The 13,940-nt window shown below is 36.9% G+C and overlaps 1 protein-coding gene across 6 annotated transcripts in view; it reads left to right on the forward strand.

Moving 5' to 3' along the window:
- PLCL2 (phospholipase C like 2) overlaps window positions 1-13,940 on the forward strand; it is a 103,736-nt gene that overhangs the window by 55,450 nt on the left and 34,346 nt on the right. For 2 of the 6 annotated variants that reach the window (XM_065666018.1, XM_065666019.1), the window contains 2 exons: window positions 4,941-7,427; window positions 10,876-11,079. In XM_065666018.1, coding sequence (XP_065522090.1) covers window positions 4,941-7,427; window positions 10,876-11,079 — 2,691 coding nt within the window. Of the gene's footprint in view, window positions 1-4,940; window positions 7,428-10,052; window positions 10,097-10,335; window positions 10,423-10,875; window positions 11,080-11,443; window positions 11,551-13,940 lie in introns of those variants that run through there. The other 4 variants (XR_010609847.1, XR_010609846.1, XM_065666021.1 and 1 more) reach the window with 4 other exon arrangements.

A 13,940-nucleotide genomic window follows, 5' to 3' on the forward strand; every position in this document is an offset into this window, starting at 1 on the left:
TGAGGCCCTGAGCAACAGCAAGCCTTTGAGCAAATTAAACGAGAGAGAGTCCATGCAGTAGCCCTTGGACCAGTCTGGACCGGGCCAGATGTCAAAAATGCACTCTACACTGCAGCCGGGGAGAATGGTCCTACCTGGAGCCTCTGGCAGAAAGCTCCAGGGGTGACTCGAGGTTGACCCCTCAGCTTTTGGAGTCAAGCTTTTCATGCTATTTGACATTAAATAATAGTGTGATTTAAAAAAAAAACAAAAGCAAAAAATTAAACTTAGGCATGGTCTGCATTCTTACCTACTCACCAGTAATTGCTCCGTGTATTGCCACAACACTGACCCTCAGAATCATGTCACTTAATTCAGAATTTACATGCAAAAAAATTAATTGATTTATTTAAAAGCTCTGGAGACACTGTATATGGTTGCAATCTTGTAACAACATGTATGTACAGACATAACCAGTCTTTGCTAGGCCGAGTCCCTCAGCATCCATACTGTTTCTAAGCCTGTTTGGGATTAACTCAGTAGGCATTCTTGGGACTGTGACTCCTGTGGACTGACACAAGATGTGTGATTTTCTTCACACATTGTCAAAGCTCAGGCATTCACCATCAGAAAGCCTGCAGTGAGGTGCTGTGGTTGAGGGAGATGTCTTGTGCTCTGTTCTTTATGTAGTTGCTTGGTTGGCAGAGCACTCGTCTACCCATGGAGCGGTTTGGTGAGCCTGGTGATCTTCAGATGTGCAGCTCCTCATGTGCTAGCCACATGCTCTCAAGAGGAGGATGGAGCTGCCTTCCATGCTTCTGATGAACCTCTGGTATACAAACAGGTTAGAGTGTAAACAAGAAGCAGCAGATCTGACACTTGGGGAGGTAGTTATCCTTACACTTCTGAGAGGGCAAAATTCAGTGTTCAGGTCCCTGCTGCATGGAGTGTTTGTGCATTTTGCATTCAGGATCACCAAGTGAAATGTTTATGGAGTAATGTCATCAGGGTCTTTCACTTCCCAGACCAGTGCTCTGAAAATGTGTCATTCTGCCACTTCCTCTTGTTACCATTGTCTTTTCTTTGTAAAGTCCTCTGTCCCCAAAGAAGTACCTTAGTGGGCTAAATGCAGATAAAGGCATTAATTCTCAAAGCCCAGCTAGCGTATCTACTGTGTCAAAGCTGCTTTAGCTCTGTGTGGAGAGTGGCAGGATTGCAGACACCCTATCTCCGGCATGTGCATTGGTGATTGTAAGGACTGTTCTGTATTGCCAGATGGAAGGACTATTCTACACAGTGTCTGGTTGCAGACCCTCACTTCCCACCTCGGGGGGGGTGGCAAGCCCCTGCCTTGGGCTGTAAGTTTCTTCCCAAAGTGTTCTGGATTCTACTGTCCTAAACTTCTTGGTAACTTTGGGATTGAATGTTTTAAGAACTACTGCTTTTCCCAGGGAGTCTTCTGGGGCATGATTCATTTGGGCATTTACAGGTAATAAAGTTCACGCTCTGCATTCTTTTCTTTAGTAGTTGTTTATAAACATCTACTATTGCACTATTCATTGTTTCCTCTGTCATCCTGATCTCTTATGTTATCAAATCTCTGAACTTCATCACTGCGCCTGTCAGTACTTGTGATTGTTGCAACTGCTCTTTGAGTAACTCTGTGATAAAGCTGTGTGTATTAAAAGCTTTGCCGTTCAGGAATGGTGTGTGTATCTCTCAGCATCCAATTCAAGATTCTTTGTTGTCTCCAGAATTCTGTTTTATAGATAGTGCTGTCTGAGTCACACAAATGTTTCTTTGTCAGTACCTGCAAAGGAATAAAAAAAGGAGATACTTGGAGGAAGGAGATCATGGAGATACTCTTCCCTGCTCGCTCACTGAAGCTGTTTTCTCCAGCTGTCTCTGTCTCTTCAGTGCCATGTATGACAGCTGGGATTATTTCTGGTTTTTACACTGCTAGATTCTTTGCTTTCTGTTGATAGGAACTCCTGGATAAACTGAAGTCTCTGTGTTGTCACTTGTAGCGGATATTAGCAGAGTTTCCTAACATTTACATCTGTGGTCTGGGCTCTGTCTCAGAACTTCTTGTAGGTGACCTTGGATGTGGCACACATGGTTTTAGGAAATGTATTGATGAGGTGGGGATCCTGGTTTCAACCATAAAGTCTTCTGAAGAAAAGGCAGTCTTTAGGGGAAGTTCTGATGTATGATTACAGTGCCTGTTACAATCTGACAAGGTATTCATTGTGTGAGTGATTCCAGGATGACTCGGAAAGTTGTTTCAGTACAAAACCCGTAGCTTTTGCTGTGGACAGAATTATGCATCTGCACTGTAGAGCCAGTCTCACTCACTTTGAGCATCTTGAACAGCAAGAGCACTCTTAAGTCTCATAAATGAGAAGTCACTCCTGTGTGTGTACAGATAATATACAGCTTTCTGATGTGCCAGTCATTGATTTGAGACAGATGTAAGGCCATGAGAGACCTGATTCGGTTCATGAATGCCACCCAACTTTGAAGGCGAAATACTCCACATCATATAGCTGAATATATCTGCCTCCCTTCTCTGTGACAGACTGTATTTGGGGCTCACAAACTGGTTTCATACAATTTTGTCATACTCTTTGCAATTATATTTTCATCTTATGAGAGTTTTTTTCTGTTTCTTTTCAAACAGGAGGGTAATTTTGACAGGGAGGTCATTCTGGCCAGCGTCTTTGGGAAAATGCTATTTAATTCTTCTGTTCGTGCAGATTGATTGTGATTGCCATGCTTATGTCAGGATGGGGACTTCCACAGGAAATCTGGGATCAGTGACTGCTGGAGAAGTAAAAACTTATGAAGGGTGTTCTGGAGCCTCGAGATGGACTTGTTTACATCAGATGGCATCAAGAAATGGCGGATTTTTAGTTTTTTAATTACTTGCCATTCAGTGTCTTGGATCAGACACAATCCTGACTATAGAGAAAGGCATAGACCTTTTTCCTGTTTGGTAAATACTGATTGTGGTCAGGCAAGGTAATATGTCCCAAGCCTTGACAGTTCTGGCGTTAGGAGGTTATCTATCAGCTGTCTCTGACTGAAGAGTTCAAGAAGAAATCTGGAGCATTATGGAGTTTTAGCATGCTTCATTCCAAACCTGAAGATATTGAACAGGAATCTAATTGCTCATTTCTATGGGGCTGTCCCTTACCACTTTTCCAGGTTAAGGAGATATAGGTATGTAGCCAGACAGGAAGCTAGGCTTAAAATAGAGTAACAATCTTGCTAAACAAAAATCACATTTGTAATTTCTTAAGTTTTTAAAATTAAGGAAAATGGCTTTTATTTAAGAGCAGTCCTTATGCCCAAAGGCATATGTGTAATGAGATTCCAAGAGTCGACCCTGTGTGGTATCTGTTGCAGGTGTTTGATCTGGAGTTGGAAATAGAACGGTCCTCTGAAGGTTTATTCACTTTTACTGGTCTCACGAGAACTTGAGCAAAGCAAATTCTGCTGTCATTAAAGGTGCAAGAATGATATGGTTGATTGATTTTTTCAAAGACAGAACAGTAACTGTTCAGTGTGCTTACTTTACTAATCACTGTTTTTGGTGAAAGCCTTTTCAGATGCTTATAAGTCAATATACAAAACCAGAATTCTGCATTTTTATTTTAATGAAATTGAGCATACAGCACATACACCCTGAGCTGGAAACGCATTCTGTAATGGATGTTTTTCATTTGAACATCTGTTCAACATAGTGATTGTGAAAAGTTTTCTTTCCCTCTCCTTTTTGCCATATAAGCAATGCTGATTTGCACTGGAACATACTTCCGATGGAAAACTAGTAGAGGGGAATTCAGCATACTGCTTGTATAAAAAGTATTCTTTTGAGCAGTGCTGGAATGTAAAAACAGTTCTAAATAGAAAGATTATTTAGTGGAAGTATTATTTTGGACTAAAAGTTAGTTTGTCAAGACACATGATGTTCTTAGAAAAAACAAAACCAGCATCTTTTCAATCTCAGAAAATGCAGATAATGAACGCACACTGGTTTCTTAAACTCACTTTTTTCTTAAGAAATTGATTGTACTTAAAGTCATCTGTTATGGATTTATTTGCACTTGTTTGCTTTAATGCCAGCAGCAGAGGTAGCTAAATTACATTATTTCCTCTCTCCCTTTTTCATATGGTTTATACATACGCAGTTTTCTATCCCCACTTTCTCTAGTGAATTAAGACCTCTGGGTCATTACATTATTTTAAGAGCAAAGGAGAATCACTTTTGGTCCCTTTCCAACTGGGTCTTGTATTTTCCCTTCAAGTTCTTTCTAATGATACGCTATGATTTCTGATGATATGCTATGGGCAGTCTGTGGGAAGAATGTGGATGGGTGCAACTGAGGAGGGAACTATACATAATTGCAGTTAACATTTTGTATGCTTAGATTAGGACCATGTCCTATGAATTTTATGTGGTTAATTGTGTATTTATGTTTCTCTGGTGTTCATAAGGACTCTGTCAGCATGGTGTTAAAGTATTATATTCCACACTGACAATCAGCAAGTATTTGTAAGACCATATAAGGACTAAGAAAAGCTTACTTCCTACTGGCATGGCTTTAGAACCCATTATTTCTGTAAGTAGTTTATTACTGATAAAATGCATTTATACAGCATTATTGTTTCATTAGCATTCAAAGGTTGCTTTGTTTACTTTTGTGTTCTTATAAATATTAAAAAACAAACCCCAACCCTGGAAGATTACTTATACAGGCAAGAACAAATACTAAGCCATCATCAGTATTTTCATTTATGATGATTCCATTAAGAATTTCCGTCTTACTGGTCATCACATAGATGCTAGGCTTTTTTTAACTACTTTATGAACTTTTAGCTTGCAGTTGAAACCTATTTCAATGTTGAGCAAAATCATACTGATACTTGTTTTCTTTTTTCTCTCCCTTGTTTCCCAGGATGGTACAAAACAAAAGCGGGAACGGAAAAAGACTGTGTCGTTTAGCAGTATGCCAACTGAGAAAAAGATCAGCAGTGCAAGTGACTGTATAAATGCAATGGTTGAAGGCTCTGAGCTCAAAAAGATTCGATCCAACTCTAGGGTGTATCACCGATATTTTCTTTTAGATGCAGATATGCAGTCTCTACGCTGGGAACCTTCAAAAAAGGATTCTGAAAAAGCAAAGATTGATATTAAATCAATCAAAGAAGTAAGAACAGGAAAAAATACAGATATTTTTCGCAGCAATGGGATATATGACCAGATATCAGAAGACTGTGCATTTTCAATTATATATGGAGAAAACTATGAGTCCCTAGATCTTGTTGCTAATTCAGCAGACGTTGCAAATATTTGGGTTACTGGCTTAAGATACCTGATTTCTTATGGAAAACATACTCTAGATATGATAGAAAGTACTCAAGATAATATGCGGACTTCATGGCTTTCGCAAATGTTCAGTGAATCAGATGTAGATAATTTGGGACATATACCCCTGTGTAATGCTGTACAGTTTATAAAAGACTTAAATCCTGGTTTAAAAACGAATAAAATTGAACTGAAATTCAAGGAGTTACATAGATCCAAGGAAAAAACTGGTACTGAAGTAACAAAAGAAGAGTTTATTGAAGTTTTTCATGAGCTTTGTACCAGACCTGAAATCTATTTCCTGTTGGTTCAGTTTTCAAGCAATAAAGAATTCTTAGATACCAAGGACCTCATGATGTTTTTAGAAGCAGAACAGGGTATGGCACATGTCACGGAAGAAATAAGCCTGGAAATTATTCACAAGTACGAGCCAGCCAAAGAGGGGCAGGAAAAGGGTTGTCTTTCTATAGATGGGTTTACAAATTACCTTACTTCACCAGACTGCCACATATTTGATCCAGAACATAAAAAAGTTTGTCAAGATATGAAACAACCTTTATCTCATTATTTTATAAATTCATCTCATAATACGTACTTGATAGAGGATCAGTTTCGAGGGCCTTCTGACATCACAGGCTACATTCGTGCTCTTAAAATGGGTTGCCGAAGCGTTGAACTGGATGTATGGGATGGCCCAGATAACGAACCTGTGATTTACACAGGGCATACAATGACATCACAGATTGTCTTCCGTAGCGTGATTGACATTATTAACAAGTATGCATTTTTTGCTTCAGAATACCCTCTTATTTTGTGTTTAGAAAATCATTGTTCCATTAAGCAGCAGAAAGTGATGGTACAACACATGAAGAAAATTTTGGGGGACAAGCTACATACGCAGTCCCCAAACATAGAGGAGTCTTACCTTCCATCACCAGAATCACTCAAAGGGAAAATACTAATTAAAGCAAAGAAGCTTTCCTCCAGTTGTCCTGGACTAGAGGGAGATGTTACAGATGAAGACGAAGGAGCAGAAATGTCACAGAGAGTGGGGAAAGAGGGAGTGGAACAGCAAAACTCAATAACGGGGAAACGATTTCAGCTCTGTAAAGAACTCTCAGAGTTGGTAAGCATATGTAAATCAGTTCAGTTCAAAGAGTTTCAAGTTTCATTTCAGCTCCAGAAGTACTGGGAAGTGTGCTCCTTTAATGAAGTGCTTGCTAGCAAGTATGCCAATGAAAACCCGGGAGACTTTGTCAATTATAACAAACGTTTTCTTGCACGGGTTTTCCCCAGTCCTATGAGAATTGACTCCAGTAATATGAATCCCCAGGACTTTTGGAAATGTGGTTGTCAGATAGTAGCAATGAACTTCCAAACGCCTGGCTTAATGATGGATCTTAACATCGGTTGGTTTCGACAGAACGGCAACTGTGGCTATGTCCTTCGTCCTGCTATTATGAGAGAAGAAGTATCCTTCTTCAGTGCAAATACAAAAGACACCGTGCCTGGAGTTTCGCCTCAGCTGCTTCATATTAAAATCATTAGTGGGCAAAACTTTCCTAAACCCAAGGGATCAGGTGCCAAAGGTGATGTTGTGGATCCTTATGTCTATGTTGAAATACATGGAATCCCTGCAGACTGTGCAGAGCAAAGGACTAAAACTATGCATCAGAATGGGGATAATCCAATTTTTGATGAAAGCTTTGAATTTCAAATAAATTTACCAGAACTAGCTATGGTGCGTTTTGTAGTACTGGATGATGATTACATAGGGGATGAGTTTATTGGGCAATACACTATTCCCTTTGAGTGTCTACAGACTGGTTATCGCCACGTTCCTCTGCAGTCTTTAACTGGTGAAAATTTAGCACATGCATCCTTGTTTGTGCATGTGGCCATTACTAATCGAAGGGGTGGTGGGAAACCTCATAAACGGGGCCTCTCTGTTAGGAAAGGCAAGAAATCAAGGGAATATGCTTCCATGAGAACATTATGGATTAAAACAATAGATGAAGTGTTCAAGAATGCTCTCCAACCTATTCGGGATGCCACGGATTTGAGAGAAAATATGCAGGTACAGTTTTTACAATGAATTTATTGGTTCTTACATGTATTTTTGTATTATGATGCATATGGAATATATGTTTTTGAGAGTCTTGCTGCGTTTAATCGGTTACATTACTGGAATCTAATGCTGAACAGCTTTAAAAATGGATTATGTCAGAGCAGCCTCTTAGGTGATACTGTCTGTTGAGGTAACTTGGATGCGTATGCATGTTTTGTTGAATGTAAACTGAAAATATGACTCAAGCATTAGAACTCAGGCTTGTTGACTTGTCCTGTCTCTTTGAAGGAATGTTAGATACACACTAGAGGAAAGTATGGCACTATTTTAGTTTTAAAAAATTAAGTTAAATAGAAATGCAGGAGGAAAATACATCTACCTCCTGATAGAAAAAGGAGACGTTATGCTTTATTAGAAAACTTACTGTATGTGAAAGTATGTTTAGTGTAGTTTCACTGAGGTTTTGTTTTTTTATCATTCCTAAATAGAAGGCAGTACTTTCTGAAGCATATTTGCTTTCCATGAGTCTTCCTAGTAACAGTATGTTAGAAATACATGGAATTAGTGCTAAGGCATTAGGAAGCATCCTGTAGAAGAAATAACCTTACCTTAAAGTTCACATAAAATTAACACGTTGAATTTCAGGAAAAAGTACAGGCTGAGGTGCTTGTTTTTCTGGAAGTCAAGAGATCCCACCTCAAAAATGCATTGTTTGGAGATTCCATTAGAGGTTCCTGGTGAATACACCCTTTTAGACACAGATTAAAGTGAGTTGCAAGGTTGCATTTTATTCAGTAAAGCTTTTAACTGTCCCTAAAATTCTGATGGAATACTAGCAGTGATCAGTTAAATTAAGCATAATCATTTTGAATGAAATGACCTATTAAATCCTCTTATGTAATGTTAAACTGATTGAAGGAAATGTCTGAGACTTGATTCTGGCACATCAGTGTAGATAATTTTTCTTCATGAATAATCTTATATTGAAGAGATTTTAATAGTAATACAGTTTTAAAACTAATTTTTCTTCATATGAAAGAAGATACTAGTACAGCATTATGAAGTTCACCCATTTACTTGGTATATAAAATTACAACACTAAAAGATTATTAAAAATATGGGGATGATATTTTGACTCATAAATGTTTCACATTATGGGAAACATGCAAACTGAACTTTACCTGTAGTTAAGCTATTGAAGGCTAGAATTCTGTCATGTAAAGGATACTGTGTGTTAAGATAGCTTTCAGTGAAGAGCTTAACCTAAGATTTGAGGAAACACAAAAACGTAAGTTTTCTGTAGCTACCTTGAACTCTTTGCTGTGAATGCTGCAGTATTTTCCAGAAATGATATAATTAAACCCAGGCTCTACAGTGTGGTTTCTTTGAACATGAGATATTAAAAGGTATTTTATGTATTTTATTCTGTCAGTTTGAAAGTTGTGCTAGCAACTAAATTCATTATCATCTCTCCAAATGCTATTAAGAAGATTTTTTAGGTACATGAGGGAATAATAGTTTTGCATAGCTTTACTGTCGGATTATGTAATGTGCACAGTTTAAACTTTGCAAAACTAAGGTTTTACAGCTAATAGAAGTAAATAAATCACTCAAAATAAATATCAACTTATGCCAGGGAATGTGAAATTTGTTTGGTTTCTATATCACTGAAATTTTGTGTTACAAATTGTTATGATTTTTATGATAGAGAAATAATGTGCCCACAAACCAGCTTATAAAGAGCAAAGTGGTTTGTGTTTTTTGTGGTTGATTTTTTGTTTGTTTGTTTTTAATACAAGATGGAAGAAGAGAAAAAAGGTGCAGATGTGAGTCTAATGGTTTCTCTAAATATGTGTAGAAATAGCCTTTTTTCTTCCTTGTTAGGTACTACATTACTGCGACAAAAGCTAATGTCATAATTTGTTAATTACATATTAATCACTGACAAATGTGTAACATGTGTGATTAAACTGGCTGTGACGTTGTATGTGTGAGTTGCTTGACAGTATGAGGGATAGTCTCTGGATACAGAGTTGGAAGTCCAACGGCAAAGAGTTCCAGCTATAGTTCTGTCCTGCCTGCAGTTAGTATGTATGTTCCCTGGGTCCTCCTGTCTGTAAAATTGATGTTCGTAATGGCTTACCCATGATGTTTATCTCAAACAAAATGTTTGAATGGGCATACTGATGTCAGTCTTTTCAACTATGTGTCATCAAGGTGCAGTCCAGTTAATAAAAGTAATTTCTGTTTCCTGGAGATTTACTAGATGCTACTAAACATTTACTTAGAGTTAAGGTACACTGTAACTGACTGTAGTAGATGTACTCTAGTATTCATGTTATTTTACATGAATATGCTATATATACATATTTTGAAGTCATCTTTGGGTGTTCTGTCCCATGAAGGGACAACAGAATATTTCATGTTTGATTCCTGTTTGCATTAAGTTTGGCATTATGTCTCTCTAAGAAACTTGTCCACAAATGACTTGCATCATGTCAGCAAGGAGGAAGGTGATTTTGATTAAGATGAAAATCTGAGTCAAATACCCTGCTTGGGTAACACGTGAGAGAAAGGAGCACTGAGCACATTTGTAACTTAAATACACCATGTTTTTGTTTTTGTTTCCTACAGGAACACAAACTCCAGACCTGCCTTAGATCACCAGCTCCCACTTGGTACAAAAATCCTAAATTCATTACAGTGCTAAGAACATGCCCCTCATGGAATTTCAGTGGCTACTTGGGAGTCACGTTGTATTTCTAATACTGGAAATTTTCTTAACGTTTAAATGTATAGCTTTATATTCTACCCTATTGGATATAAAATACAACTATAATAAATTTAAGGGAAAGGTACAAATTGGTATTTATATTAAAGTGCCTTAAATATTCACTTAAGTGTGATTCTGTGATAGGAATGACATCGGTAGTGGAGTGCTGGGTTTGTGAATCACACCAAATGGGAGCCAGCAGATCCACAGCACGTCTGGACTATAGTTCAGGTATGTTTAAAGTTACAAATGTGCTGAATTCCTCCTTCCACATCACTTTTGCTGATTTGGGATGTTCAGCACCTAATATTTTGTTTCTCTTGGTGGCATTTTAATAAATGTTATGAAATATATTTTAGAATTTTTACCAATTCATGACCACTATGTTTTAGAATTCATTTATTTGCATGGTTAATTTTAGTAGTGGTAGAAACCAGACATACTTGTTCTAAATAGGCTGGTTTTCCCTATGACAAGTATTGAATTCTGTTTGAATTTTAAACATTTTTGGTAACATATATCTGTAATATTGATTGCTTTGGAGAACTGCCAGCTCCTCAGGGAAAAGCTGTGGTATTTCCACATTAGAGATCAACTATAACAGTGAAGTATTTTATCCTGAAAGAATAAGACATTAAAATTCATGCTTAACTGTAAAGGAAACTCTTTCTTTCCTTTTTGCAGAATGCGGTAGTTTCATTCAAAGAATTATGTGGCCTCTCTCCTGTAGCAAATCTTATGCAGTGCATTTTGGCAGTGTCTATGCGCTTGGTTGGGCCTGATAATGCACCCTTGGTAGTACTGAATCTCAATGATCAGTATCCAACTATGGAGCTCCAAGGGATTGTTCCAGAGGTCTTGAAAAAGATTGTAACAGCATATGACATGGTGAGTAGTCCTTTGTGGTTATTTTATATGCTATTTGAAAGACCTTCTTTTTGTAATATACAGTGCCCTGCCTGTTTTGAAAGGTCATTTTAACCTGTGACTTCCTATTTCATGATGCATTTAGTCTCTTTGGCAGTGATTCCCATGAATGTACAGCAGCTGATAGTGTTTTCATATTGAGTAAAACATAGAGATTAATAGATGACACGCAAATACATGTTTGCACACTTTGGAGGGCAGAGTGGTTATAATCAAGAGGATTTAACATGAAGAGGATGTATTAATTTACCTGTTTTGCAGTAACTTGAAACTTTTTGCATATTTATAAACCTCTTACATTAATTTGCTACTTTACATTTTCCAGTTTGTGGACCTTGATTTCTTTTGGCTTTGACTCAACGTAGAACAGAAAAACATCAGGAATTGCTTTAAGGAGTTGTATTTTTATAAGCACCTTGAAGTGTTAATTCTGTACGTGGTTTTTCATTTTCCTTTGCTATATCTTTCTTATAGATCTCATTTACTTAGGCATTTTCACATCTGTAAGCAGCTGTAATGTTAACTTCAGCCCTCATACTCCAGGAAATACATCAATTGTGTCTTTAGAGACTGGAAATTAAACGTTTTGCAAGAAGGAAGAACTGATACACTGGGAAATACTGATTTACATCTGCATTTCATTAATTTAAAGCTTGGAAAAAGAATCCAGACAAGTGTGATTTGAAATGTCCTCCTTATTTCTGCTGAAGTAATCTGGCACAAAGTAACCGAGCCTGTATTTATTTGATAATTTCTTTAATTTGATATATCATCGGACAATGAGGAAATGTTTCTAAGATAATTTTGTCTGCTAAAATTAGGAACCTCACCTGGCAGGATCAAGTCACTGTTTAAACACTCCATGCTATTTAAAGAAAGAAAATGAAGGAAAAGGAAACAGTAGCCAAGTTTCGTATCTGTTTTTAAAACTGCTTTCTAAAGATAAAGTAGCTTTAGAATAGTGTTCTAGCAAGGTCTGAAAAGGACTCACTACTAAATAGTAATTTAGGTAGAGTTTATGGAGTTCAGTGATGAGGTAAATACAGTATTTGCTTAGAATGGTAGCAGAGTTACAAGGAGATAGTGGAAAAATCCCTCTTTGTGGTAGCTTATAAGATGTCACTATAATTAGAATGCAAACAAGCTTGATTGTTGGGATCGCAACTGTAACACATACATAATGAAATTCTGTTCTCTTAGTGGAGATGTCTCTACCTGAGGTTTGTTCTGATGTGGCAATGCTGTTTCTAAGTTATTAAACTATTCCAGATACTTCAAATCTTTCTGTAAGTCAAGGTTAATGTTTTTGTTTGTATGTCAGTTACATAGAGGTTACTCATGACTGCAGAAATCTTTCCTGTCCAAGTTTGGTTTGTCTCTTTGTCTCTCACATGCATTTCCCCCCTCCCTGCATCCTGTAGTCTACACATGATTTGAATATTTGTTTACTTTAGAAATGTATATTTTCATATGTAAGAATAACAGAATATTTATTTAGTGGCATGTTCAAACCATTTTTCCATCTCTTCTTCCCTAAAGGATAAAGACTCACTTTCAAACTAGAAGCATGATAGTGTTTCTAGATACAAGTGGTATTGAAAAATCAGTAAAAATTAAGATTATTTTCATCAAATAAAACTTATAAATTACTGAGATGTATTTCAATTTGTGGTCTTACCAATACTCTGTCCAGGTTGACAAAAGGTTTTAAGGCAATTAAATCTGTAGGGTATATTGGAAAAGGAAGTCAGCCACGGGAACTATGCTGATAGCTCTTACTTATGAAAGCACATTGTGAAACAGTAGGAGACATTCATCCATATCATCCTTTTCTCAAGGAGAGGAGCTGTGATGCTATAGTTTTATATACTGTAACTTATAGATGCTACAACTTCAAATAGTTGTGAAGCTATTTACTTGATATACTAATATTTGCTATAGTGGCAGATGTTCAGAGTCTGATACTGTCATAGCTAGTGTCCTTTTTGTGTGTTTTTTGTGTAGATTAATAAAATAAGCCCTCAAAATGACATGTTTTATCTCAGTGGTTGGTTTTGGCTTCAGGATTTTTTTTACATGGCTAATTAACAGGTGGGTGTAAAATTCGGCTTAAAAATGAGAATCCTTATCTAGAATTAAGAAAGGGTGGATGCTGAAATAATAATTAGCCGCTTGTCTTGTTTTCTGCTGGCTTAAGCCTCAGTATAGGTCAAAATTATTATAAGTATGTTCTTCCAGTATGTCAAGTACTACAAGTATCAAATCAAGTTGATAACAGAGATTGTGTTAAATGTTTATTAAATAAACCTTGGTAAATCCCACAGACTGCCATTATCTTCTGTGTATTCTCAGTATGGCACATCATAATAATATTCTCAAATTAACTGCTGTTTCAGGATCACGGTATTTTTTGGCTAATGAAGGGATTCTTATTTGTCAGAAATACTCTTGTTTTTATAAAATGATAATAAACATGGACAACGTTTTTAATTATTAAGAATTTGTTTATATTGGGGGTGCTAAAAGGTCTCAGTGTTGCTCTGTAAAGTGAGAAAGGATGTAAGACCTTTACATAATAAACATTATAAATAAATATTGTATAAATAATATAACTGAAATAATGACAAAAGAGTGAAATACTGCAGGGGCACATGAAAAGGTGAAAATACCTTCAGTGTAGCACAGGTAGATGTATTTTTTTAGAAACAGTGAGGCAAATGATAGTATGTTAATTAGCATATCACTAGACGCTTGGGGTTTTAAATGTAAACAGCACATAATCCTTCCTTAAATTGTCAGCAGTCAGTACTACATTAATGAAA

Source organism: Lathamus discolor, chromosome 2 (genome assembly GCF_037157495.1).
Source record: "Lathamus discolor isolate bLatDis1 chromosome 2, bLatDis1.hap1, whole genome shotgun sequence".
In the NCBI taxonomy this organism is placed as follows: Eukaryota; Metazoa; Chordata; class Aves; order Psittaciformes; family Psittacidae; genus Lathamus; species Lathamus discolor.